We start from the raw sequence: 25,339 nt of genomic DNA on the forward strand, positions 1-25,339 counted from the left end.
TATAAACCTATATAGCTAAAAGCTATAACTTAAATAGTTATAAAGCTTAATATAAACTATATATTATTTATATAACCTTTAAAATAGGTATTTAAGTAATTATTTATATTTTTAAAACTTTACTTTATATCCTTTATTATATTTAGATTCCTTAGGTAAAGTTGGAAAATAGGTTTTACCCCGCACTTGACCTGATTTTTTATTTTCGCACTTTGTGGTAGTGGCCCACCGTAATGGTCAGCATCTAACGAGCATTGGAATGCGCCCCGCCCGATGGAGGTTCACGATTTAGGTGTTTCCTATTGCGAATCTAGGTGTACTAGCGTTCTGCTCCTAAACGGCTAGAATGCGCTTACAAATGCTCACCCGGAAAAAGTTGCTTCAAGTGGAACGCGCCAATCAAGGACTACAATGTCAGCTACTTCCTTATAGTCGAACGATGGCAACTCATGAAGTCGCCAATAAGTCGAAGTTAATAAAAAGGCGGCTCCAGTCCAAGTAACTTTGTCCGATGTTAATTGTCAAACAAACCCCTCTTCACCATTAGAAACTCGGAATTAACACTCAATCGACTCGAAACTCCGGGCTTAGGTTCTTTCAAGTTCTAATCATTTACATTCATATATACTGGTTCTTGGTAATACGGTGTAAGCTTGATGCCGACGGCGACATTGAAACTCAGGACGAAATCGAGGCACGGATGTTGGACGTGTAAAGGTTGGTAAATTGTGCTGCCTAGAGGGCATATACTAAACAATCCGCTTACCAACGAGCCTCAGCGCGAAAGGTCCAATGTGACCAAAGCGTGCCCACATGTCGGAGGTGTACCACAGCTCATCGAGAGTGCGAAGGTTACGGACTCCGCCTGTCATGGCCAAGAGACAACGATAGGAAGCGTGCGATTAGGCTGGATTTGCCGATTGCCAGTACGCGAAGACAGGTGCGACATGGGGACGGCAATCCACTCATTAATACGACCTTTAAAGATATTGAATTCTATCAGTATCTGTCCTCTCCAGACGTTCCAAAGCCTCCGTGCACCATCCTTCCTGGCCCAAAACTATGGAGAAGCCCTCAGTTAGAGGTGCCTCGCAAGGAACTGCTATTCTACTGTGAGCATATGCCAGCATATTCTGGATTAGAAGATATAGTACTCATATGATACACCGCATCAGTCCGAGAAGCTGCTCACTTTTCGCTGGTAACGTTTAGTGCAATCACGGCGCATATTCGCGATGTAATCATGCACATGATATTCACGCAAGATACGCTGTCAAGACAAGCCCTCTTTCATGCGGTACTTGGCTTTTCATCTCTTCACCGCAGTGGAGCGAACCGCGAAGCGATGGCCTTTAAGGTCGCTGCGCTGGCGGCGCTCTCCGCTTCTGCGAAAGAAGCCGCTCAGGGGCCAATTGAAGCTGCTCAGCATGTTGCCGCCTGTATGGTTCTGTGCGCTTTCGAAGTAGGTCTTGGCATAGCTGGGTGAGACTAACAATTTAATGTACTGACCTTGTATATAGATTCTGCTACCGTCGGAAAACTCTGGCGAGTGGCTTCTGTATATCCGGGGGGCGGTGGAAATTGTGAAGCGCGCTCAATTAGATAATCAATGCAATAATGGCGACCTCCTGGACTGGGTTTACTTCCACGATTCAATGTCTCAATTCACGCTATATCATTGGCGACACAAGAATCTGACAGCAGAGGTTACGGAGACCACGGTTAGCCCCGTGCTGTCAACTAGTCAACGCTCACCTTCAGTAGAGAAGAGAACTGTAAGTCTGTTGGGGGAAACCTCTATTAATAATACATACTTGCTAATCTCTGAGTATAGGGCTCACTCTTCCATAACCGTCCTCATGCGATACTAGACGTATTGTCCGAGATATGCGAAGTACTGCTAGATCCCCATGACCCTAGAAGCCATGAGATCGCGTACCAGGACCGTCTCAGAGCCCTGGAGTGGAAGGTAGACAATCTGCCATCGCTTCCGTCTTCAGTCATTGAGCTAGACGAGACGATGAATGATATTGAATACACGGCGCAGCTGTACCGGCTATCCACCCGCGTGTATCTCGCCCGTGCTTCACAAGATCCACAGCAGCCCGTTGCAGACCTGGACGCTATAGTAGAAAGTGCATTCGCCGGGCCTGTGCGAAACTGTTACTGTCGCCATTTCTTCCCATTGCTGATCATCGCGGGCGAAGCGCGTACAGATGAACAGCGAGTAGCCATCATGAACTTGATCGACCGAACTGAGAAGAACGGATATGTGCGTAGCATGAAGGCGTTCAGGGCACAGGTGCAATCGTTCTGGATACAGCAGGATCTTCATGCGGATGGCGAACCTATCCTTGACTATCTTGGGCTGATGAAGGGTATAGTTAGCTCCGACCGTGTTCTTCCGTCATATGTATAATTTCAACTTTCTATCAATCATAGATTCTCGTACATAATGAGCCCCATAGAATATACTGCGTCAGCCGAATAGCGTGTCATTTAATAAGTACTTACCAAAAATATGATTTTGATTTGTGTCTGCTCTGTCTCGGAACATGTGAATTTATAGAAGTCGTCAGCACATGGTCTCACTAACCGCTACCTAAGTAATGCCTGAACAGTGCTAACCATTGTACGCCACTACACTACTGACCTACGGCTTAAGAATTCATCTACGTACGAATACGCCGCGACTGCAATTCAACGTCTGGACCGGAACAGAAGAGAATATACGTCTGGAACATATTAAAAGACTAATTCTAGTTTCACCTTTACGACTGCTTATAACTAGGTAGGTAGGGCGATACGTGGTAGTGCTTATTAACTGACCGGGAAATATCAGTGCCAACAGCATAGACACAATGATATACACACACATAATTATCGTTCGAATACCATCAAATGGTGTCTTTTCATTTCACAGCCCCTATGGTACAGTGACCAAGTCTTTCCCTGTAAATCGAAATCTGGATTCAAGATGACTTCACGGGCTCGGCGCCCGCGCCTCCCGTTGCCTGAGTTTTCTCCGAGCTCGCCGGCATCTATTTCTACCAGGCAGTGCATTCGACACTTAAAAACTCTTTCCGATGTTATTACAGATCCAACTTCGGACCACCCTACCAGCCTCTGATTCGGTCATCTACGCCAACGCTGCAGGACCTGGCTCAGACAATGTTCCCTCAACGGTGTCGGCCGCGCGTGAACCCCTTACTGCCTCCCCGCTACCCCGCGTCGATCGTAACGAGCTCGACTCGCAGCGCCTATCATAATCCATCATGTTGTCGCGAACAGCCGGCGTAGCCACTGTGGGCTACTCGGACGCTGTAAATATACGTACGGAAGCCTGAGTACACTAGTTCGGCGTACCGCAGACCTTTTGGCATTGACTCAGTGCTATACAGGTCGATCGCCGGGACATATATACAATTGAATATCAAGTATGGCTAATAGTAGATTCAACACGCCATGACTGACATCTCGATATCTGGCCCCATAATACCATTTGTCGAATTACCCAATTCGACGTTGATAAATTAAACTGTCTTTTCTTATTGGCTGAGAGCTTCCCCGGGCTATCTACAGTTGAATCGTACAGAGTAATTTGCAGCCGAGGGGCTAGCCAGCGTTTCATTGCTCGATTGCTAAGATGCCGTGAGCTAGGTAGCGGGAACTATCGGTGATAAAGACTAAAGTGACGTCGCTGCTGCGGATTCGTACATACATAAGTATGTAGGTAGGTAAGTAGGTATTTATTCTGATCCTTTCTTCCCACTCATGCCCTGGCTACCAGCTTGCAAAAGAGTTGAACGAGTAGTGGCTATATTCGAGCTTTGGGACATGATGCATTTTACCTCTCGCCATCCCTTCACCTACATAGTTTCCGAGAATAAACCTAAATAGACTACGTAGATCGTTGAACCCTACCTGTGTAACTACTTCATTACTGCTTTCCAATTACAGTACTACTGCACCGCGGGCCGGAATGCCTCTGATGGCAATGGATTGACGTCAACAGCTGTTGTGATTATCCAGCATTCTTCTCTCATTGTCCCATCAGCAGCAAAAGAAGGAGATCGGGCGAATAATAGAGGCTCGATTGTTTTCAGGTGGAGCAGATCTGGACCCTGTAGATTCTCCAGGGTGCTGTGTCGTCTCTGAGTCCTTCAGTGCCCAAGATCTGCCTCTGATCTGCCCAAGCAGACCTGCCCTAGTGACCATGACACAAGATTGCGGGCTCTCCGCACTCGGATACTGTCATCCTATGGGGACAGAATGGGGATCATGACCCAAGTGTTCTGAAGTGTATACGGCCACTGATACGGCCTGGTTGGGTCGGTCAGAGTCGGTGGAAGCTTGGACCTGCTCGGCGTCTGGACTCACTCAGCAGGAGTGGCCAATTAGACGCCAATGCGTCCAGACCGCTTCCGGTCCATTATCTGATAAGACTACGCTAATCCCGATATGGAACAGAAGCAAAGCTTGTGGAGACAGACAAAATTCTGAGTAAGTCTCCATAATAGCTTGAATAAGAGGCTTCTGAATGGCTCGGCCGTTCGGGGTGGCCACTCCCAGAGTCAACCTTTTCCGGGTCTCTTACGGGGCAGATACAGGGGGTACTATGTACTATAGATACAGGGGCGAGAGGGGCAGATACAGGGCAGATACAGGGCAGATATACTTAGGGCAGATACCTAGGCGATTCGTAGTGGTTCGTGGCGATTCTTAGGCGGTAGAGTTGGGGAAACAATGCGCTAAGGCCATTCCTAGTCAATGGTCACAAGCCAATTCTGGCCTCCATGCGGCCTGTGCATAAATTTTTTTGGCTGGTCAATTAAGAAAAAGCACGCACCCGCTTCTTCTACTTTCTCTTTTGTGATCCCGACACTCCGCAATTTAAATCAACCTCTAATCACCTTTTGTTTTATCAGCCCAGCGACGAGAGGCATTCATTAATCTGTTAATTTGTGTCTCTGCCTCCTTCGATAGCATTCGTGCTTCAACAACCCTCGCTTTGCCGTCGACTTTTCCTTCGCATATCGTCGCGTGACCCGGATATCCGAACGGTATCCAACCAAGCGACATTTTGCCGTTGGATAGACAAACCTGCAATCCACATTGCAGAATCACCACACACCCAGAGTATAATCTCACAAGCGATCCGAAGGAATCTGTCCCATCCACAGTCGAAACTCGATTCGCTGCAACCATCTAAAACCCCCAAAAATGAAGGTTTTCTCCAACAAGTGCACATTCAACTACTCCTGGGAGGAAGTATCCACTGCCAACTGGCAGAAGTACTCTCCATGGAACGATAAATCCACACATGTCATAGCCGTCGACACATTATCGCGAAATGTCGACGAGGCAACTGGTATTCTTCGAACCGAACGTCTTATCACCTGCAAACAGTCCGTGCCCGATTGGCTCAAGACCGTTATCGGCTGCACCGACTCCAGCCAGGTCCTCGAGGTGTCTTATGTCAACCCTGCCGAGAAGACCGTCACTATGGTATCCCAAAATATCACATGGGCGAACCTCGTCAGAGTTCAAGAGACAGTCGTCTATCGGCCCATGGGCTCCACGCAGACCTCGTTCGAGCAATCTGCAAGAATAACAGCCTTGTGCGGTGGCTGGCAGCGGATAAAGAATAGCATTGAAGACTCCCTTGTCACTCGGTTCAAAGAGAACGCGATGAAGGGCAAGGAAGGCTTTGAGTGCGTCCTCGAAATGAGCCGTCGTGTTTTTGCCGAAGAGCGCGAGAGGGAGCGGCTGCTTAGCCAAGCCAAGATGCTTGTATAATCACAGCATCTACAACTCCACTCCCACCGCTCAATCATCAACCTCTTATCCCCATTCACGAACTGTGTATACAACGAACTTCATAGACGATGCGGCATTTTCAAGGGAGTCAAAGGGGTGATACGATTAGGTTGATGACAAAAGTTAAAAAGCATGGCGTTCCGGGATATCCACCTGATTTGGTTTTATTAGAAGTTTAGATTTTCTGCCATCGGCCTTTCTACGCCCTCCTTCAGCTGGGCACCGCCGTACATAGATGATAGAGATAGATGTTGGACGTTAGACACCTACTGGGTAAACGATAATCTTAGCTCTTCTCAAGGCATTTCATCGTTGAATTTGGACAGTGATATATGCAACTCATCGAGTGTCAAGTCTCACGTTTGCAGTGATACGATCAATTAACTTGTATGTTTTTTATCGCGGCATTTTTTCTCATAATACACAAGGGTCTGGAGGGTATCGTCATCCAACTTTCCCGTCCCAGCATCATCGTCTATCACAGATCTGGCGAACCGTGCACCCTCGGCAAACCGCCGGAAGAAGTACAGCTCCTCCACAGCATGCAGCAGGGCCTGTGCCTCGGGCTTAGGGACCTGCGGGCCAAGTGGTAGCTGCACCGTCGTCCATATCTGCAAAATCAAGAAAGTTAATAAGCGCCCATCCCATGCCTTTGTGTTTCCTGCATACAGGGCCACGTAAAGCTCAGTCAAGTTACACGCGGCAAACTTCGCGCATGAGTCGAGTTTAAGCGTCGCGGCGAGTATCACATGGCCCTGAGAAACATGTGGAATGCTGGCTGGAAATAGCCGGAGTTAGGGACTCGTTACCTCTCCGTTCTCGACCTTGACGTGATATGTCCGCTTCACCTCCTGGAAATCGGCCTCTGACTGGCCTGTGCGCGCCTCTTGTGACGGCTTCTTCGACGACGCTTCGTCGCCAGGCTCAGCATCTGAGTCAGAGAGCGCGATGCCTAAGAGTCCCGAGTCGAGATCGTGGGCTCCGTTCATTCTCGGAAACGGGCCCTTGCTTGGATCGTCAATAAGTGGTAATATATAGGTGTTCGTGGTATCGTCTGAGGGGCGCTATCTGAAATGATTGATATTGAGGATGTAACAGCAATGCCGGTTATGAGATATCAAGCTCTCATATCCTCGTGTGTTTGGGTGTGGATCGTGGTTATTGAGATAGTGAGGAGAGCTCAAATTGAAAGAGTTTGGAATTTGGTATGAATTCGGTACATCGTCATGCTCTAGTGGGGTTATGGAGGGGCATCTTTGTTCATCAACTGCCCCATCGACCTTCTTCAGCACCGCATTTCATACCAAACCACTCATATAATCGTAAAATCATTTTCAGTTGTGCTTATTATTATTATTCAACTAATTCATTAATAAACCGGGCTCACCAACGAACAAATCCTTTCCGGCGTTATTTAATAATCCCCAACGTCGCAATCCAGAGCTGGCACCAAAATGAATGACCAAGTTGGCCGTCTGGTTGACAAAGCCTGGGATAGGTTTCAACAAACACCAGCAGATCGCCGATTTAGTAAGTCTTGGATCATTGAATCGCTCTAGCCAATGGATATCTAGAATCATTAGTCGATTCTTCGGAGAGAATTAGCCATACCCATTATCCTCGAAACCCCTCACTAACAACTGTAATAGTGATAGCAATCGGTGGCATCCCCGGCTCAGGTATCCAAACCACTCCCTTTCATTTCTCACGTTTATGAACCTTGATAGATAGCTAATACCGAATAGGAAAAACTACTCTCTCACAAATCGTAACACAAGCCCTCAATACCCGGCACGCCAGCCAGCATCCAGGCGCAGAGCCCATCGCCGCATTTGTGCCCATGGACGGGTACCATTTAACGCGCGCGCAGCTCTCTGCGATGCCAGACCCAGCAACAGCGCACGCACGTCGCGGTGCCGAATTCACATTCGACGGGCCTTCGTTCCTATCTCTCGTAAAAGCTCTCCGGGAACCGCTCACGACGACCATCTTCGCGCCATCCTTCGACCATGCCGTCAAGGATCCCAAGGAAAACGACATCGCGATCCAGCCGGGGCATCGCATCGTCGTGTTCGAGGGGAATTACGTGGTTCTGGATAAGGAGCCTTGGCGAGAAGCCGCGGGGCTTATGGACGAGTGTTGGTTTGTGGAGGTCGATTTTGAGGTCGCGAGACGGAGGCTTGTGAGGAGGCATGTTAAGGCGGGTATTGCGAGGGACGAGGAGGAGGCTGGGAAGAGGGCCGATGAGAATGATTTGGTTAATGGGAGGCAGATTGTTGAGAATAGGGTCACGGTGGATGAGGTTGTTGTTAGTCGTGATGATGAGAGCTGGAGGCCTGAATGAGTGAGCTGTATCGTCGTCGATATTATAGTGATTATTAGAAGTACGAGATCAGAATTATATGTCAATCTAGGACTCGTCTACCAAAACTGGTTATTCTCAGTTTTCATCAATTGGCCCAGTATTGTGCTGCCTATTGACTCTATTTCACTTTGCATCTATCAAGAGATATCCCGCCTAAAGTAGTAGCAAGAAGAACTATCAGCCCAAATTTACTGACCGTGAACCGTTTAGACTTTCAGGCCCGTATACAGGCGAAATAGGGGAGAGGTTAAATTCTTTGAGGTTCTCAATGCTAGCATTGACTTAGCATCCGTTTAGAACCCATTCCGAAAACTAACTAGCTTGCAATTATAAGTTATTGAGTACCTATTCTCCTAAGGACTGTTGCATACCTTGGACAAGATATTCATAGAGAAGATTGAGACTCAATTGAGAATCTTTTGTATAATTCATGGCTTCATACCGCTATATGAATAAAGAACTACCAGTTGGATTACTAAGATATATGAATGTAGTAGGTAAAATGTGTTCCGATATATGCATATATACTCATCTTTATCTTATCGGACCCAGAAAAATTTCCAATATCGAAGACTCAGGTTCATTTGATCAGTCTTGTTCAGGTTTCGAGGGCGAGACCAGCAAACCCGACTTGACGGGCTCTACTAGTCGGTCCTAAGAATTACACTCACTTCATTCATCATGGCCGACGAAGTAACAGAGCAGCCGGCATCACCGGTAGACCTCTCATCTTCCTCCAAAAAGCGCAAGACTCAAATGGAGGAGATCGAGGTAGATCTTGCTCTTCCAGAGCCACCCTCGAAGAAAGCGAAACGACTACTGAAGAAGGGTAAACCACTACCTGTGAAACCGAACAGCGACGACGAAGCCGACGATGGCCTTGACGTACCCAAAACTAAAGACACAAAGGATAAAAAGCGATCAGATTACGGAATCTGGATAGGAAACCTCCCTTTCACTTTGACGCGGCCCGAACTCTTTAAGTGGCTAGTAGATTGCTCCGGAGGCATAATAAAGGAGGAGAGCATTACAAGGGTGAATCTACCTACCAACAAGGAGCGCAATAAGCAGGCCAGGCAGCAAAATGGAGATGTATCGCAACAGAGCAAACCCCAAAACAAGGGCTTCGCGTATGTCGATTTCGATACGGAAGGCGCGGCCGTCGCTGCTATGGCGCTTACAGAGACCGAGCTTGAGGGGCGAAAAGTGCTGATCAAGAACGCTACGTCTTTCGAGGGCAGGCCCCAAAAGGAGGCAGCTGGTCCTGCCCCCGAGGGCGGCGCAACAAATGGTACAGAAGTAAATGGCGCTGGGCCAACTGCTGCTCGACAGCAAAACAACGCTAGCCGGAAGATATACGTGGGAAACTTGTCGTTTCAGGTCACAGAGGATGACGTGCGGGCGCAGTTCGAGAAGTGCGGAGAGATCGAATGGGTGAAAGTCGCCACGTTCGAGGACAGCGGGAAATGCAAAGGCTACGGCTGGGTCAAATTCAAAGAAGCAGAGGCCGCGGCTTGGGCCGTGAAAGGCTTTGTCAAGATTAAAGAGGAGATTGAGACGGAAGATGACTTCAGAGATGCGGATGAGACGAAGGATGATGACGATGCTGATAACGAGAGCAAGGATAAGGCCCGGAAATTTCAGATGCGCAAGTGGTGGGTTAACAGGCTACACGGACGAGAGCTCAAGATCGAGCTCGCTGAAGATGACCAGGTCAGGTATAAGAAAAGGTATGGCAAAGGTGCTCCCGGTAGGAACGGGAATCCTCAGCAGAACGGGAGAAGACCAGCAAGGCGAGAAGAAGGGGCCGACAGAGATAATTCGGCGTCTACTAGGACTTCGTCTGCTCCAAAGTACGGTGAGGCATCTGTTGCGTCGTACAAGACTGGTGCGGTTCAGAAGTCAGAGGGCAAGAAGATCACTTTTGACTAGCTTATGACTTGGATAATACTATTATGCTCACGACAGGATGGATTCCTCGGTTCTTCATACCATTGGCCTCTTTACGTGTGCGTCGAGCAAGATTTCCGGACTAGATCATCCTGTGTTAATGCGATAAATGAAGCAGATTCCTGGAGCCCAAACACCGTCACTGTGCCTTTCGGCGTTTGGAAATGCAATTTCATGGACATGGTAACACTGCTGCTCAGGGATTGAAAGTATATGACATTTGGCCAACCTTATAGCCTATCGGTTGAAGCGATTGTGACAGATACGACGGACGATGCCCTTTGATCATCCTTGCTGGTATGGTTTTGGGTCGCCTAAGGCACTGAACGCTCAAAGGCAAGGCAGAATCGGGCACCGTACCAAGGCGATCAGCTAATAGGCATCTTAATTGTCAAGTGCTCGACGGCAATTTTCCCCGAGCTCTGCTAAGACCCCTAACGAACTTGTATGCCCGTCGCCCAGGTGACTGCGTTGACTATGTGACACAGAGAAAAGCCTACTTGGTTGAAGAGCAGCCCCTTATATCAGCGGCGAACCAATGGAGACGAGCCAAGCTTTGATGCTTGCATGTTGTCGCGTATTGCCTGCGTATGTTTAGAAGACTGCTGGTGACTCTCCGGTTGGCAGAAACCAGTATCGCTCATAACTCCCCATCGTGTAATCAATTGCGGCTGAGATCAATCTCCGTTGCGACCCGACTGAGAAGTTGACTATCAAGATCATTCCCCTGGACCGGCATTCCCAAAAGACACTGTCAGAATCGGCGTCGAGGGCCCAATGCGACCTCAGCTTACCCTCGTTGATATCCCGGGCTCGATACAGTCCACCACAAAGGGCGCCACCGAGGCTGACATAGAAACAGTGGCTGCCATCACCGATTACTACGCCCGACAGTACATACCAACGGACAGTGCAACCCCCCATCTCATTATGACGTCGAGACATAGAAATTCTCATGCTGTCGGGTCTCATTTGCCCGTGATTCTATCCCACCAATACCGAAAACCCCCGCGAGGCTCTCGTGGTTCATTTCGGCGATGGCTTGTAGGCCGATTGCGATCCCCACTCCTGCTTCTACGTCGCTGGCCACCAGCCGGTCTGTCGTTACCCGTATCTTCGTCAGGTTTCACAGCGGCATAGGCGGTCACCGTTTCACTTGGGAAGCCTAGGCCCTGATCACCATAGCGTTGCCGCATAGGGCTCTTGTTATCGTGGCGTTGGGATTGCAGGTGACCTTGCGGATAATGGTCTCTCGTGCTGGACTGTTCCCGATGGTTCCTCAAAGATGAGCTCGAACTGCTGATGCCGTGCAACTTCTTCTTCATCACGGATTTCCGCTGTCTGTGCTTCTGAAGGCTTGTTCGGGTGCTTATTAAGAAGCTTTTGTTTGGTAGCATTATGCTGCGTAAGATCGCCTCGTATTTCATTGAGGCCGTTATCAAGAAGCAGATATCTAACGCTTTCGCCGTGGTTAGGTTCCGTGGTCTCTGGCTGCAACAGGTAAACTATTGATTCATTTCTCATTGCCTGTGCTACATCTAATGGGGTCTTTTAGTTACCACTCTTCGCTTTGATGTCGACCCCCTTTTTGAGAAGCAGCTGTACTAGGGCATCGTTACCCAGCAGCGCGGCTAGATGTAATGCTGTTAGTTCTGGGCCGACTTCAAGGTTGACTGTAAAGGCTGGATCTATATGATTCTTTACACCAATGGTGCCCGGGCACATCGTATTAACGTCGGCTCCGTACTCCAGGAGTCATTCCACTATCGCAGTTGAACTTTGCAACGCGGCTATATGTAAAACCATACCCTTGCCACTAGCGTCGAAGATGAGGCAGGGCCGTCAACTCCAAGCTTGTCAAGTACTTCTTTAAAGAATTCTGTTTTCCCGAGCAAAACTGCGAAGTGTAAGGGTGTTAGGTATCCATTGAGGACTATGTCGGCATGAATGTCTCCCCTGATGTTGCAATTGACTGTTGTGGAAGCTAGTGTATCAGGGTCCACATTTTCGGCTAGAAGAAGCCGTAAAACATCCTCTGATCGGTGACATGTTGCGATATGCATTGCTTTAATTATAATTACGACTAGTTTATATATGATTTGTATGTAAAGTTGTTTATATAAATATCTTCGAACTTTAAGAAAAGTAAAACTTGACGATTTTATCCATGTTATACTTCTAGAATACATGGCTAGAAAAAGAGAGTGGCCAACAACCCCCGACAACCTGTCATAGCCCAGACCCCGAGTTAGGTCTGCGGGAGCCGGAAGCATCGCTGCAGTCAACTTTAATATTGCATTTGAAGTAAATGTTCGTTTTATCGTCCAAGTGTTTGCCACCCATTACAGGTGTTAAGGCGCTATCGACCTGGATGTTACCTATCTCAGTTGGTAGATCGATGGTGGGCGACAATGGTGTTTGCATGCAGAACAAACGCAGAAACCTCATTGGAGCCAATCTTATGCTTCAATTCTGCACTCCGCGGAAGGTTGACACCTGTTTGGTCAAGGGATCCCCCCTTTGTAAGCAATAACTGCGCCATGCCTTGGCTACCCAGCATAGTGGCTAGGTGTAATGGCGTCAATACGGCAAAAAGTTACACCCTTTCTCAGGCAAAGCTCGTACCGCTGCCTCATGACTCGAAATTATAGCCAAGTGTAATGGTGTGCATTCTGCTGTTGTATAACCCCATAAGGGCAGATAAAGGATGGCTTGACATTTGCTGTCGATAGTAGAGTCACAATCTAGGAGCAGCTGTACCACTGCCTCGTGCTTACACTTCAAATCACATCGCCGAGAAATGAGCTGGTCTTGTATCGCAAGTAGATGGAGAATCTCAGGCTGTGATGCTCTTGGGATGATGGCATTTGAATGACCCGTGACTCCCTCTGGGCCACTTGGCACGAAAGTATCATTGCTCATCTTCCGGGTGATATTAGAGCAAGCTTGTTCTTCCAGGATATTCAAACTAATACAACTCCCTATGGCTATGAGCTGGAGCGGATCCGATTGCTTCTCAACATGTAGTGGAGCTGAAAATGCATTCGGCAATTGATTAATAACTAATGGATTTGTGTTGCTACGCCTTCTCAGAGAAGCCGCATGTAATGCTGTCCACCAGGCAGTGTTGGATCTGTGTTTATCTGCCCCTTTGCCCAGTAGCATTTCCACCACCAATGTTGCTCAATGAAAGGCCATCCGATTGTACCGATCTCTTGTATCAGGATTTACACCATATTTGGTGACCAGAAATTTTACGACTCCCCAGTGTCCATTCAATGCGGCTAGGTGTAGAGGTATTTGCCAATGGTGGTCCCTCTTATCCCATGTCCCCGGCAGCCTATCCAGGAGCAACTCTGCTACTTTCAGATAGTCCCCCTCGGCGGCGATGTGCAATGCTGTTCTGCCGTTAGTATCTGCCTCACTGATGCCATATTCTTGGCCAATCGAGTACTCCACAATCATCTTTAGGCCAAACAAGGTAACCACTTGCATCCTTGTCATCCTTGTCATCCCTTTAGTAAAGCCTCCCTTGAGGGGAGCCCGAGAGATGGTTGGTGACGGAAGTGGAGTCCCAACTAGTAGAAGAAAAGGGAACCGTCCTGAAGGCTTACTTAGATGGGTGGCTTGCCACCAAGACTCAATACTCATAAACCTGCCATGCTATCCCCCCCTTTCAGAGTGCATCTCATCTTCCCTTGTCCCCTTTGCACCGACCCGTCATCCCGTTTTCAGTTTTTTAGTCTCTATATATCATTCATTTGCATAGATATTATACCCAACAGCTCGCAATGTCAGATCCGTTAAGCATTACGGCCGGCGCTATTGGTATTGCCGCCGCTGTTACTGCTTGTATCGATTGTTTCAACTATGTTCAATCGGGGCGTCACTTTGGACGAGACTATGAGACATGTGTGCTACTCCTAGAGGGTGAAAAAGTAAGACTGGCTCGCTGGGGTGAAGCCATTCAGGCGGACGAGGATGCCATGCTAAAGAAGCCGGATGCGAAACTTGAAGAGACTGAGATGGCGAAGAGATTCCTTCTGCAGATCCTCGTCCTTCTTGCGGACACCGAAAAGCTCTCAAAAAAACACAAGCCGAGTGCGAAGGCCGGGACCGATCTGTCAACCCTCACAACAAATGAGCTAGACCTTGCCGTCGTATCGTGGACCACCAAGATAAAGGAAATGTCAGTGAAGAGACAAAAAAATACCAGCTTCCTGAAGCGTACTGTCTGGGCTATATATCACAAATCGGAATTTGAGGAGTTGATTACCAACATCCGTCAACTAATCGACAACCTTGAGATGTTTACCCCTGTCCTTAAAACCCAACCTGAACCTGCCAAAGAACATTCTAGTCAGATCTCTAGCGAGCAGTCTCCGATGGGGTCCATTCCCGGCCACCAATATGTCAACGTTGCCGTCGATGGGATGGCTCGAATTGGCGACACTTTCAGTGGTTGCTGGCAAGGCGCACAAGGCGCATCCCATACATATCATGGTGTCGTGGTTAAGAGCTCAGGTAAAGCTTTCATGGGAAACAACTACGGAGGGAAAGGTTTCTGGGACGACTAGCCGAAGCTAGATTTTGGCCAGAGGATTGAAGGGCGGGCACGTCGTGTCGGGAGGCTGTCATCTCGAAGACGGAGAGGAGGAAATGGGGCGCTCAGTCTATTTTATACTAAATACAGTATAGTTGGGCTAGTAGTGGAGCTTGAGTACTTGACAAGGCGCACTTTATTCAACACGGGAGAGTAAACATGGGTGGGCTTATTTAGGATGACCCCTGGCGATTTTGTACAGTTTTGTATAATATTTCGCCATTTGACCGCCTGGGCGTATGCCTATATAAGAAGCCTTGGAGACTTATTCGAGGTGATCTAGATAGTTAGATATATAGATCAATATCGAGTCTCGTTTCTGGCCCTGTAAGTGCCCTGCTTATGTCCGAGATGCTACTATTTCCAGAGGGGTATGTCTTGGGCATGCCAAAACCTCAACTTGATACCGCTCTCTTACGAAAAACTGATAATTCGAGGCGATTCTCTAGTCCGTCGGTCATTCTCAAACGTTCAAAAACGACGCCGTTAGACGTGTGAAGTCCAACGGTCATTCCAACTAAGAAGAAAGGATAGCAGGATTTGCCGATACCTTCTTAATGTTGGATTTATAAAGGAAATAAAGTTTGGTATAATGAATGTTATGAGTCGGTAGATGCGGAGAAAAGCGGACTACTGAATGGCAACCCAGGAGCAGAGAAAGCAAAGGAAACGGCAAATGAGATACAATCTGGCATTGCGAATCTATCCGTGGCTCCCCAGGAGACCCGATTTTTTACTATACATTATTGCACTTCACAGCCGAATCAGCAACTTTGAGGCTGCATACTCCTACGATGGGTAAGAACATCAAGGTATACGCTTATCGTTCCTTCCTATCTGCTACAATCAGGCTCTTATCTAGCAGGGATATCGGGTCTATCGATGTTCCACTCGACGTCTTCTATAGCGCAAACAGGATTAGCAAGCATGAAATTGAAGGAGAATTCATACTACTGTCATCAATTGTCGAAAAGAACGACGACAGTACGATAAAATCTGGTGACCCAAGATACAATATCATGCTTCCGAGCTGGGACGAGGACAAGAAGATTGGTTATCAAGTGTCATGAACAGATATCGCGAAGTCTGCTTGGGACGAATGTGAAACACGGAGGAAAACCATCAATTTGGGATAGCTTTAAACTAGAAGGTGTCAGCTCTTCTGCATTCTCAACTTACTGGAAATACACGTAAAGGGAACCTAAGCTACAGCTGTAGAGCCATTTCTATCATTGATCTCTTGGGGGACTTCCCTTGGTTACGATGGAAACGGAGATCTTCACTTCCGTAATCACTTAGCCTTATGAGACAAATTCTTTGAATTATGCTTCATATCAGCCCATTATAGTGCGTTAATCTCGAATCTCTACAGCCTGATCTAGTCTCCTTCCTTCTTCATCATCAATATACTCGTTATCCTCTAGTTCTCTTTACCATTTTCATATAACGCATTAACTTGCGGCGTAACCTGCGTTATATAAAGAGGGATGAGCCGCTTTGTATGCTCTGGTGGCAAGGGGTTGGCGGTGAGTTTCAGTCGGGCCAAAAATCCACTGCTGAGAAGAGCTGCTGCTTGGCGATTGCAGTTCCTTACAGCTTGAAATGCGCATTGTATATGTCTCTCATCATTGTCTATCTGGGGACCCCTTATATAAAGGGACTACACCCGCGGCCACGCGTAGCCAGCTATACACAGCGCCACCCGCACCAAGTGCAACAGGCTGGGCCGTACTACTGATAGCCTACGTTTAGAACTTAAGTAAAGGTTCACACTCTTCCCCAATACATACGACAGCGTGTCACGTCCCTATACCCTTGCGGAGGCTTGGATAAGGTTACTACGTAGCATACCCTCACGACGTTAAACACCAGCAATCAATCAATCAAAGATATGCCGACAAAGAAGCCAGCGTCACTAAAGACTAAGAGAGGCACGCATTCTCAATACGACTCTCAAAACTCTTGACGACGAGATGAGGAGCTAATAGGGTGAGTGTATTCTCAGCTAACGTAGGTAGATAAGATTGACCAGGTACGCCATTATTCATCTAACCAAGATAGGATGGATGAACAAGGGTTGCTGAGCGTTCAATCATGCGACAAAGGATTCGGTTAGTTGTTCCAGCTAGTCGCAACTGACTAGGCGTAGGTATATAATTAGACACTCCGACACGCCACCCAAGAGTCCTACATTGTTGCTCGCACGTTTAATTGGTGATTTGAAGGGGAATTTGAAGAAATGGGATTCAGAATAACTCACAGAGAAGCCGGGAACTTTTGCTTGTAAACGAGCAAGAGGGCATGTTTAGCCCTTATTCAAGATCAGGGTCAAATCTGCAGGTATCGGTCTGCCTCAGCTTGTCGGCCATCAGCAGAGTCTTGGTGACAATAACAAGGTAATTATCTAATGGCTGACACTTCGGAGCCTGCATGCTGAAATACAGCTTTCGTGGTGAGTGGCGCTAGAGCTGTAGTTCTGTTTTCATCACCATATAGGCCTCTACTTACTCCGGATGGGGCGGGTTCCAGTGGTGCCCAAGCCCTCAGAGCATAATCCCATTGTATACCGAGTGCACTTCTTGCCGGCAGATAGCAACTCATTATGACGGGCAAGAAGGCTCTCCTGATAGCCAGCCCATTCGGAGGCCTGCGCGGGCCGATGAATGATGTCGAGAGAATGGACAAGGTCCTTCAAGGCATGGGCTTTGAGATGTTTTGGTGCAGCGGACGCGACGCGACTCGAGCGGGAATACTCATCAACAAGGTTTGCGCGGATGACGCCGTTGTCGTCTACTATTCCGGGCACGGCGGGTTAGTCGCGTCTACCGAGCCTGCCAACCGCTCGTTCGACGTCCCAGACCCGCCAACACCCACAGGTAGCGGGTTCGGCTGACCGATTGCCGTTCCAATCGCGCGAGTTGGTCAACGGAGCATTTCATATCTGAATGGAGGGCAACAGCACGAGATCGGCTGTCATCCTCGGTGGATTTCCAAGAATTGTAGATAAGGTGTATTCTAACATCCCAATATAGGTTAGGCCCGCACGATAACAGCTACAATCTATCTACTCTAGGCAGCTAATATCCACGTCGTATTTCGTTCCCAGGCTTCAGCTCAGCTGCTACAAGCATTCAATCCTACAATTGCTGCATCACACTTAATTTAAATAAGATTGCTTTGCCTCAACCCAAAGGATGCATTTCTTCAATTCTTCAATATTTTCTCTCCATCGGCCAACGAACCAGTTGATTGAAAGCCGATAGGAGAGCCAATCCAATATGGGTGAGTATGACCAAGAAACCCTTCGACGAACCAAGACAAGACTCTAATACTAACATGAACATCATGAATCTAGACACATACTCATGTCCCCAGGCCTTCACCATCTCGAGCCAGCAAGACATCGACGCCAGTACTACCGGCCTCGCACAGTGTACGGGCAATGATGTTTCCATCAACATCATATCACCTACTACTGATTTGATCTTCCCGCCAGGGCTCCTAGTGAACAACATCTCAGTCACCGGTCTGGAAGACCATCTGAACTTGGATCTGAATGCAACCGACCTTGTGGAGAACTTGTACATCGAAGAATTTTACAACGGATCCTTGATTTTACCCGTCCCAGTCGAGCCTTTCGGTGGAGCTGTCCGAGCTGTTACTTTGGCGAACAGTCGCCGCAGTCAATGGACCTACGATACTGTGCAAGTATACGGCAACGGGACAAGCGAATGGAGACAAGTCAATGGCTCCAGACTTACTACATTTCAGGACATCACGTATTTGAGTGTATTGCAGCTTCAAGACACAGCGATCACTTCTCCAACACTGAAGTCAATCACGGATTTGGAAAGTGATGGTGCGGTTTTGCGCGTCCCTCAGTTAGCCTACATCTACAACGCGACGTTCACGAATTTTTTCTTTCCTACTCTCTCATCCCTGTCACTCCAGGTCGGAGGCGATCTCATGGTTCAGCATAGAGTTCCCCTTGATGATGATGACCCCGCGAAGGACTTAGTAAACTCGCTCTGGGACGTGCAGTCTGTTGATGGCAATTTTGCCGTTCAGGATTGGTCTAATGGAACGCTGGATCTGTCAACATTAACCACTGTGGGAAAACAGCTGTCGGTACGCGATAGTATCAATACCAAATTCGTATTCTCAGACCTCAGCAGTGTCGGTAATTTGGTAATGGAAAACAATGGCGAGAGTCTCTTACCTGGAGATTTCCGAAACCTGGAATTTGCAGACTCAATTCAACTTAAAGGGAAAATAGATACGTAGGTACCCCTTTCTCAGTCTTACAACGGACATTGTTGTTTAATAATTACAGTTCCTCATTTGGGAATATCTTCCCATCCCTGAAACTTGTCAAGCAGTCGATTACCATCGAAGCGTCGAATAACGACTTCAACTGCTCACACTTGGTCTTTCAACAAAGTCAGGGTCTCATTGGCCAAGTAGATTGCAACGGACTTGATGGCGATGACTCGAATATGGACCCTCCATCCTCAGCGACCATGAGCGGTATATCACGGGGTGTCTGGGTCGGCATCGGTATCAGTATTGCAACCGCCGTGTTGTTGAATGCATGAATTTGTCGGTATTGTTGTGACAGCCCACGGGCTATTGCAGGTGGCTAGCCAGTCTGTCAGTTCAGTTGGTCAGTTGTGTGTGTGGCAAATGGTACGTACCTGCGCAGGCTTTCGAACTATATTGGATGACACACAGTGGAGAGAAAGAGGAAGACGAAGAATACCAAGCATTACCGCTCGATAGGAAATCTTGAGACGTGGTTAAATTGTTAGTTGGTAAAGGGGCCTAGGAGGAACCGTAGAGGTCATGGTGCGCTGCTTTTGGTCTGCCAAATAGCTCGAGCTTCCTTACTTCACATACGTTGGGGGATGAGTTTCATTCTTAAAATAATCAACTCTTATTTCCACTAGTATCCCTTGATTTGGGTTATATATTAGGTTGATATTACTACGCCTAATCATATCAAAATGAAAGAGTTAGACTCTTAACCCACGAAACCTAACCAGGGCCTTCAGCATATACCTCTTTAGGAAGTGTTGTCACGACTCGAGTGTCACATATAAGGCAAGGCTCATATGGGGCCACCATCTGTATAGGTAGGTATTATTGGTTATAAGATAGAGAACAAAGGCCTCTGCTAACTCATTGTAGTAGTCCCACGATCCCGGTCATAGCTGCCAAGCCTCCGTTTTGCCATCAGCGTGTTAACCCACTAGGGCACCGCATTAAGGAAACCAAAGCTCCTCCTGTCGAATGCCTTCGTAGCCACTTGCAACTTGAGAAGCTTTTGGATTATCATATGATAGACTCATGATGATCCTCTTCCGACGGACCATTATTCTGTAGTCTTATGGCAGGACAGTAGTCAGGATCTTAGACTATCGAGGGAGATTTTTCACCAGACGGTTCCGACGAAAGCACCATTTATAACGCTGACGCCGCATTTGCACAACGCTCAATTCAATTGCTACCTGTGAATCTGACAAGGCGCGGCTCTATATGGAGCTAGAATCATACATGTCGAGCAATCACCAACAAGATAATCACTTAGTATTCGTTGAGTGGCACGACTCTGCGCTCTCAATTTATCCTCCAGGTCCCTCCGAGGACTTATCAAGCATGTGACTGTTTATGAAGCGAGCAATATCATCCACACCCTGAGGTTCATTGACCCAATGCCCGCCATCTTCATATTCCTTCCACTCGACTTGAAGCCGCCGTGACTGGAGGGTATCCCTGAGGTCTCTGCCGTTTTTGATTGGCACGACCTCGTCGTCTTTGGAGTGCCCGAGGAAAACAGGTGTGCTGCGGTTCAATTTCCCATCCGATGCGCGTTCAAAGCTCTGGAAATCCTCCGCGCGTAATGCGGCCGGCATCCAGCTGCATAGTCCTATCAATCCGGCGAACCTCTTTGGCGCAGCAGCAAAAAGGACCGCTATGGCGGTCGCGAAGCCTTGACTAATCCCAGCGAGGAAGATTCTTTCCCGTGGCACTAACATCTCTTCTTCCTTAATGACCCCGAGGATTTGTTTGACGCTCTGATGCAGTCCAGGATGTTGCAGCTCCGGACGTTCTGCCGGGTTTTCCACGGACCACATGTCGAACCACTGCGACATGTCTGTGCCAAAGCGTTCGGACTGCAGTGTCGGGGCGCTGGGAAACACCCATCTGATGCCCGGGAAAAGGTCTGGCAGCGTTCGCGGCTGGTTAGCTGGCTCGGAGGCCTCGCTCTCAAAAAGCTCGTCGGCAAATTCCCTGCAGTTGCTGTCACGGCCATGCAGAAAGATTACCGTTTGCGTGTGCGCAGCCTTGGGCCCAACTGTGTATGTGGTATCGCTGGCCATTTTGGACGTCGTCGATCCTGAGTTGAATATTCGCAAAGCTTTCTTCTGTTCGTTCGTGGAAAGATGGGCTATACAGTACCAAGGTTTCCTCTATATAGACCCACTATGTGCCTACTGTTGGTGGACTATTAGCTAATGTTTGCTTACCTGAAGACAGTGCGCGACCGTCAAGAGCAAGTCCCTTATACTTATTCCACCTTGATCACATACATCAACTCTTCGCACCTTGAGTATTCGTCACGCCAGCATTCTATGTCTTGCGCTCGTCTTGCGCCACCGGCGATGAATTCTCATCCTCAGACTGAACAAGCCCACAAAGCAGGGAATGCAGTGGTGTATCCTATGTAAAGGAAGGCGGAATAGCCTCATTTCCCTATATGAGCTGCATAACTTGCTTCAATTGGTTGTACGGTAGAAGCCTGTAAGCGCGTCGTATATGTATGTGGGCGTACGAAGGTGCTCAGCGCGTGAACCACTCATGGAGGTTAAGTCAAGAATATTATTGCGACACTTCCGCCCCGAATACAGGTACTGTTGTCCCTATCGCTAGATGCGTAGTTCACGGTGCAATTGCTATTCCTTGGATCGCATATACAAGGGCGTGGTTCAGATGATGTGGAGTTCACCGCCAGGATCAGAACTGAGTGTATAATTGGGTTGATCATATTGCATGCCAACGACGGAGAGCCAGCGTCAGTATGAACCCAAATTCTCGGGATCCGCACGAGACACTGAGTTCGAATAAATTGCGACATAGTCGCGGGACGGGACGGCTTCCTTTGTCACAGGCAATTGACTCTTGCTCGCAAGCTCCCGGTAGGCGGCACGAGAAAGCATGACACTTTATTTTTCCACTTTCCATGCGACCACCACCGCGTTGCTATCATACGTCACCGCCTAATTCCTTCATCCGGCAATGCGCCAATAATCTACCATTAAAGGATCTTTATCCTAGCAACGTAATACCTTAGGGCCCTATCTTACGGTGTAGTGCTGACCTCTGCGCCGCATTCCCTCTGTATCTAAGACGTGTCTGGGGTTTTAAGATGCGGGGAGACAAGCGTGAGTTCTCCGCGCCAAGTTTCTACCTTCGTTAACGTTGCCGTCGGAAAGTATCTGTGCTGCGCTCCAAATAGTCATAGTTTCCGGCACTAAGAATAATGCTTGTAAGGTGTTCGTATATATAGAAAACGGCCGCACTGCGCCTGCTACCTATGGGTTGGATGCGCTCCGCTCACGCGTTCAGATGCGAGGTTCGATAGACAGTCTGAAATTCTATCATAGGAGAATGCTTCACCGGCTTGGCATTGTCCTAGCACTCGGGAGCCTCATTCAGGGCTGTCTAGGCACGACTCTTCTTCTTCCCCCCATAACGGCCTGCTCGTCGTTGACAGTCACGCCGCCTGATGGAACTACTCTTATAAATGTCACGGCGACAGAGCGCTACAACGTCACTTATGATCTGCCTACCTACAATGGCGTGGCCGGCCATGTCAATATCTGCGACGTTGAGGTGTTCTTAACGCATGACGATGCAGGCGACGCGGTTCGCTTTGCCATCTACCTCCCGCTCGATGGGTGGAATGGGAGGTGGCAGGGTACTGGAGGTGGCGGCGTGAGTTCATCCATCAAGGCCCCATTGCTGTCATGATGCAGATCTAACCGAAATCGCAATGTGTAGTTCGCCGCAGGCGAGTTTGACTTCGAACTCGTACCGGCCGTGACCAGTGGCTATTCGGCTGGAGCAACAGATGCCGGAGTCAACCTGGAGGGCAAGACGGAGCTCTGGTATAACTCAACTCAATCGGTCGAGAACTTTGGTATGAATTGGCAAGATATGACATTCAGGGGTGAATAGCAAAAAACTGACTTGGTATCTTATAGTACACTTGTCTTTTCACGAAATGACGCTCATTGGCAAAGACTTGTCTGAAAAATTCTACGGGAAGAAACCGGAATATAGCTATTGGTTTGGATGCAGTACTGGCGGACGCCAAGGGATGAGTGAAGCTCAGCGTTATCCAGAAGATTATGACGGTATCTTCGCAGGTGCTCCTGCAATCAACTGGGAGAAGTTTGCCGTGGTGGACTACTGGCCCCTCGCTGTGCAGAACCAGGTCGGCGAGGTCATTTCCTCGTGCAAGCTGAGTGCCATGCAAAATGCGAGCATTCAGGCCTGCGACCTGCTCGACGGCGCTGCTGACGGGTTGATAAGCAATCCGCTCAAATGTGAATTCAACGCAATGGAGGTGGTGGGCATGCAGCTACCATGTGATGGAGATAGTACAGTTATTATCACGGAACAGGACGCGATAGCATGGAATAAGATCCGGAATGGGCTAACAGATGAATGGGGCGAGTTTTTGTGGTACGGGTTAGAACCGGGCACAGATGTCGAAATCTTGGCAGCACCACCCGGCTTTGACATCTCTACACGATGGATCGCAGATTGGTTACTGCAGGACCCTGAGATCGATGTCAGCAACATCAAGGAGGCCGAGCTTGTGGAATTTTTCCGTCAGTCCGTGTCTGAGCTTGGCGATCTATGGGGTACCGATAACCCCGATCTGTCGGCCTATCGTGAGCGCGGTGGGAAAATATTGACCTGGCACGGATGGGCCGATGAAATAATTTCTCCATTGGGCACCGTGGACTACTGGAAACGGGTCGTGGAGCTCGCCGGTGGTGAGGAGAGCACGGATGAGTTCTACCGCATCTTCATGGCTCCTGGCCTCGGCCACTGTGGCAGTGAAAATGGCTATGGGCCTCAAATTCCAATCGACAATCTTGCGCCTCTCGTTGAATGGGTTGAAAATGGCAAGGCGCCGGAAACGATCTTATTCTCAGGAAATGGACAGTCTAGAAACATTTGTAAGTTCCCGAAGGAACTACAGTATCGCGGGAGGGGGAATATTAGTGACGCGGCGAACTGGGAATGTGTATGAGCCGGAGAATTATCGTGACATGTCGTCGAAACGCCTATATGGGAGCTCGCGGTATTACAACTTTTTATTCAACTTATATCCATCCTCTACTATAGATACCGCCATGTACCTAGTAGGTTCTTATCCGTTTATATGTACCCCTTCCGTCTAATAAGAGAATCATACTGTTCAGGGCGGGTGACTGGCAACCAAGGTCCATGAAAATAGTATCTCAAGAAAGTGAAATTTGAGAAATTAGGGTCTGATAATGAGATCTTGATGATTATGAATAAAGCGGAATGCCGCGGTGTCACTACTTCTAACGCAGTCAGGGGTAAAATAGCATGCTAGCCTAGCATATGAGAAGTAGTCATGATTGCAAACCTGCTTGCCTGTGATTTATCCAAGAGACTAAGAATGACTGAACAGCCGGTATGCAGAATAATACCGGTATGTCAGTTCAAAGCCCGGAGTTGGCCCACGTTGATACGATACTGATACATTATTTTAGCATTGGTTAGCGGTGTGCTATTCAAAATTACTTTATTCACCTTCTGTAGTTTCCCAAGTTGCTATCATTAAGAATCAGACAAGAAGTCGCAAACCATGTTGCACTCATTATACTTGAGTCCAAGCTGAACAGATTTGATAGACACATTATTCTTATTGTTGGTGCCAATGTAGCAACTCGAAAATACTGCGCAGTGAACATTCACTTCCTTGACCCAGTAAGAGTAGCACGCGGGACTAACTATTACAACAGGCGTATTCGTCCTACTTATTACTTTGACCAACAAGCCAATATTATGACTTATTAAGCACTGTCTAGTATCACTCTCATTCTCCTTCCTTGCTCCTGATTTCAGGACTCTCAGCTGAAAACATGAGAGCCACTGGCCTTTAAACACCCTCTCGCCCAACTACAGCTCATCACAAGTATTTCGGTCGATTGGTGCCATCTGCTTGTCTCCCGGTCTTTAAATGGGATCTGCCTCAAACAATATGGCCTCACGGGGTTGCTCGAGGTAACATAACACCATGCTGATTGTAACAATGTGAGTGGCATGCACTGAGATGCGCGGACTGTTTCACCGCTTTCGCATGACTTGGGGTACTAACGGCTATGCAGCGATGATCATCCGGAACCCTATATGACGCGATATATACGTTGGCGGACCCTCCGATACGCTGAGTTGTCTTCCAGAGTCGCAGTGGTTTTTACGTCAAGCTTAAACAAGCCTGAGATCGACTGTTACAAACACATTCGCCGCGCAACAGTGTTGCAGTGAACGAACAG

At 48.1% G+C, this 25,339-nt stretch overlaps 11 protein-coding genes across 11 annotated transcripts; 7 read left to right on the forward strand and 4 right to left on the reverse strand.

The window, feature by feature from the left end:
• Nucleotides 1–312: 312 nt before the first annotated feature.
• On the forward strand, nt 313–2,549 carry F5B22DRAFT_616779 (fungal-specific transcription factor domain-containing protein). The gene is made up of 5 exons (XM_047975606.1): nt 313–717; nt 780–1,112; nt 1,176–1,462; nt 1,521–1,775; nt 1,835–2,549. Exons 1-5 carry the CDS (start codon nt 657–659, stop codon nt 2,417–2,419), a joined length of 1,521 nt encoding a protein of 506 aa, XP_047828325.1. The 5' UTR covers nt 313–656; the 3' UTR covers nt 2,420–2,549.
• A 2,041-nt stretch (nt 2,550–4,590) lies between these two features.
• On the forward strand, nt 4,591–6,166 carry F5B22DRAFT_616786 (MSF1 protein). The gene has a single exon (XM_047975607.1). It carries the CDS (start codon nt 5,224–5,226, stop codon nt 5,797–5,799), a length of 576 nt encoding a protein of 191 aa, XP_047828326.1. The 5' UTR covers nt 4,591–5,223; the 3' UTR covers nt 5,800–6,166.
• Nucleotides 6,096–6,995, reverse strand: F5B22DRAFT_326819 (uncharacterized protein). Its single transcript, XM_047970751.1, has 2 exons — nt 6,630–6,995; nt 6,096–6,431 (listed from the first exon to the last, which is right to left on the reverse strand). Exons 1-2 carry the CDS (start codon nt 6,807–6,809, stop codon nt 6,201–6,203), a joined length of 411 nt encoding a protein of 136 aa, XP_047828327.1. The 5' UTR covers nt 6,810–6,995; the 3' UTR covers nt 6,096–6,200.
• Nucleotides 6,996–7,042: 47 nt separating this feature from the next.
• On the forward strand, nt 7,043–8,542 carry F5B22DRAFT_326815 (P-loop containing nucleoside triphosphate hydrolase protein). Its single transcript, XM_047970750.1, has 3 exons — nt 7,043–7,350; nt 7,470–7,499; nt 7,566–8,542. The coding sequence occupies exons 1-3, from the start codon at nt 7,275–7,277 to the stop codon at nt 8,162–8,164; spliced, it is 705 nt and encodes a 234-aa protein (XP_047828328.1). The 5' UTR covers nt 7,043–7,274; the 3' UTR covers nt 8,165–8,542.
• Nucleotides 8,543–8,736: 194 nt separating this feature from the next.
• F5B22DRAFT_326863 (uncharacterized protein) lies at nt 8,737–10,610 on the forward strand. Its single transcript, XM_047970752.1, has one exon. The coding sequence runs from the start codon at nt 8,867–8,869 to the stop codon at nt 10,115–10,117; it is 1,251 nt and encodes a 416-aa protein (XP_047828329.1). The 5' UTR covers nt 8,737–8,866; the 3' UTR covers nt 10,118–10,610.
• Nucleotides 10,611–11,341: 731 nt separating this feature from the next.
• F5B22DRAFT_648993 (uncharacterized protein) lies at nt 11,342–11,860 on the reverse strand (the record flags this gene model as incomplete). Its single annotated transcript, XM_047979105.1, has 2 exons — nt 11,342–11,640; nt 11,695–11,860. 2 exons carry the CDS (start codon nt 11,858–11,860, stop codon nt 11,342–11,344), a joined length of 465 nt encoding a protein of 154 aa, XP_047828330.1.
• A 1,458-nt stretch (nt 11,861–13,318) lies between these two features.
• On the reverse strand, nt 13,319–13,639 carry F5B22DRAFT_648994 (ankyrin repeat-containing domain protein; the record flags this gene model as incomplete). Its single annotated transcript, XM_047979106.1, has 1 exon — nt 13,319–13,639. One exon carries the CDS (start codon nt 13,637–13,639, stop codon nt 13,319–13,321), a length of 321 nt encoding a protein of 106 aa, XP_047828331.1.
• A 169-nt stretch (nt 13,640–13,808) lies between these two features.
• On the forward strand, nt 13,809–14,967 carry F5B22DRAFT_616799 (small s protein). Its single transcript, XM_047975608.1, has one exon. It carries the CDS (start codon nt 13,927–13,929, stop codon nt 14,710–14,712), a length of 786 nt encoding a protein of 261 aa, XP_047828332.1. The 5' UTR covers nt 13,809–13,926; the 3' UTR covers nt 14,713–14,967.
• A 2,894-nt stretch (nt 14,968–17,861) lies between these two features.
• On the forward strand, nt 17,862–19,819 carry F5B22DRAFT_326932 (uncharacterized protein). The gene is made up of 3 exons (XM_047970754.1): nt 17,862–18,020; nt 18,094–19,018; nt 19,072–19,819. The coding sequence occupies exons 1-3, from the start codon at nt 18,017–18,019 to the stop codon at nt 19,331–19,333; spliced, it is 1,191 nt and encodes a 396-aa protein (XP_047828333.1). The 5' UTR covers nt 17,862–18,016; the 3' UTR covers nt 19,334–19,819.
• A 404-nt stretch (nt 19,820–20,223) lies between these two features.
• F5B22DRAFT_326912 (lysophospholipase II) lies at nt 20,224–21,408 on the reverse strand. Its single transcript, XM_047970753.1, has 2 exons — nt 21,329–21,408; nt 20,224–21,232 (listed from the first exon to the last, which is right to left on the reverse strand). The coding sequence occupies exon 2, from the start codon at nt 21,116–21,118 to the stop codon at nt 20,360–20,362; it is 759 nt and encodes a 252-aa protein (XP_047828334.1). The 5' UTR covers nt 21,119–21,232; nt 21,329–21,408; the 3' UTR covers nt 20,224–20,359.
• Nucleotides 21,409–22,406: 998 nt separating this feature from the next.
• F5B22DRAFT_648998 (tannase and feruloyl esterase) lies at nt 22,407–24,063 on the forward strand (the record flags this gene model as incomplete). The annotated part of the gene is made up of 3 exons (XM_047979107.1): nt 22,407–22,733; nt 22,800–22,938; nt 23,003–24,063. The coding sequence occupies 3 exons, from the start codon at nt 22,407–22,409 to the stop codon at nt 24,061–24,063; spliced, it is 1,527 nt and encodes a 508-aa protein (XP_047828335.1).
• Between the last annotated feature and the right edge of the window lie 1,276 nt (nt 24,064–25,339).

The sequence above is a fragment of the Xylaria bambusicola genome, assembly GCF_022495145.1.
Source record: "Xylaria bambusicola strain CBS 139988 unplaced genomic scaffold F5B22scaffold_39, whole genome shotgun sequence".
Lineage (NCBI taxonomy): Eukaryota > Fungi > Ascomycota > Sordariomycetes > Xylariales > Xylariaceae > Xylaria > Xylaria bambusicola.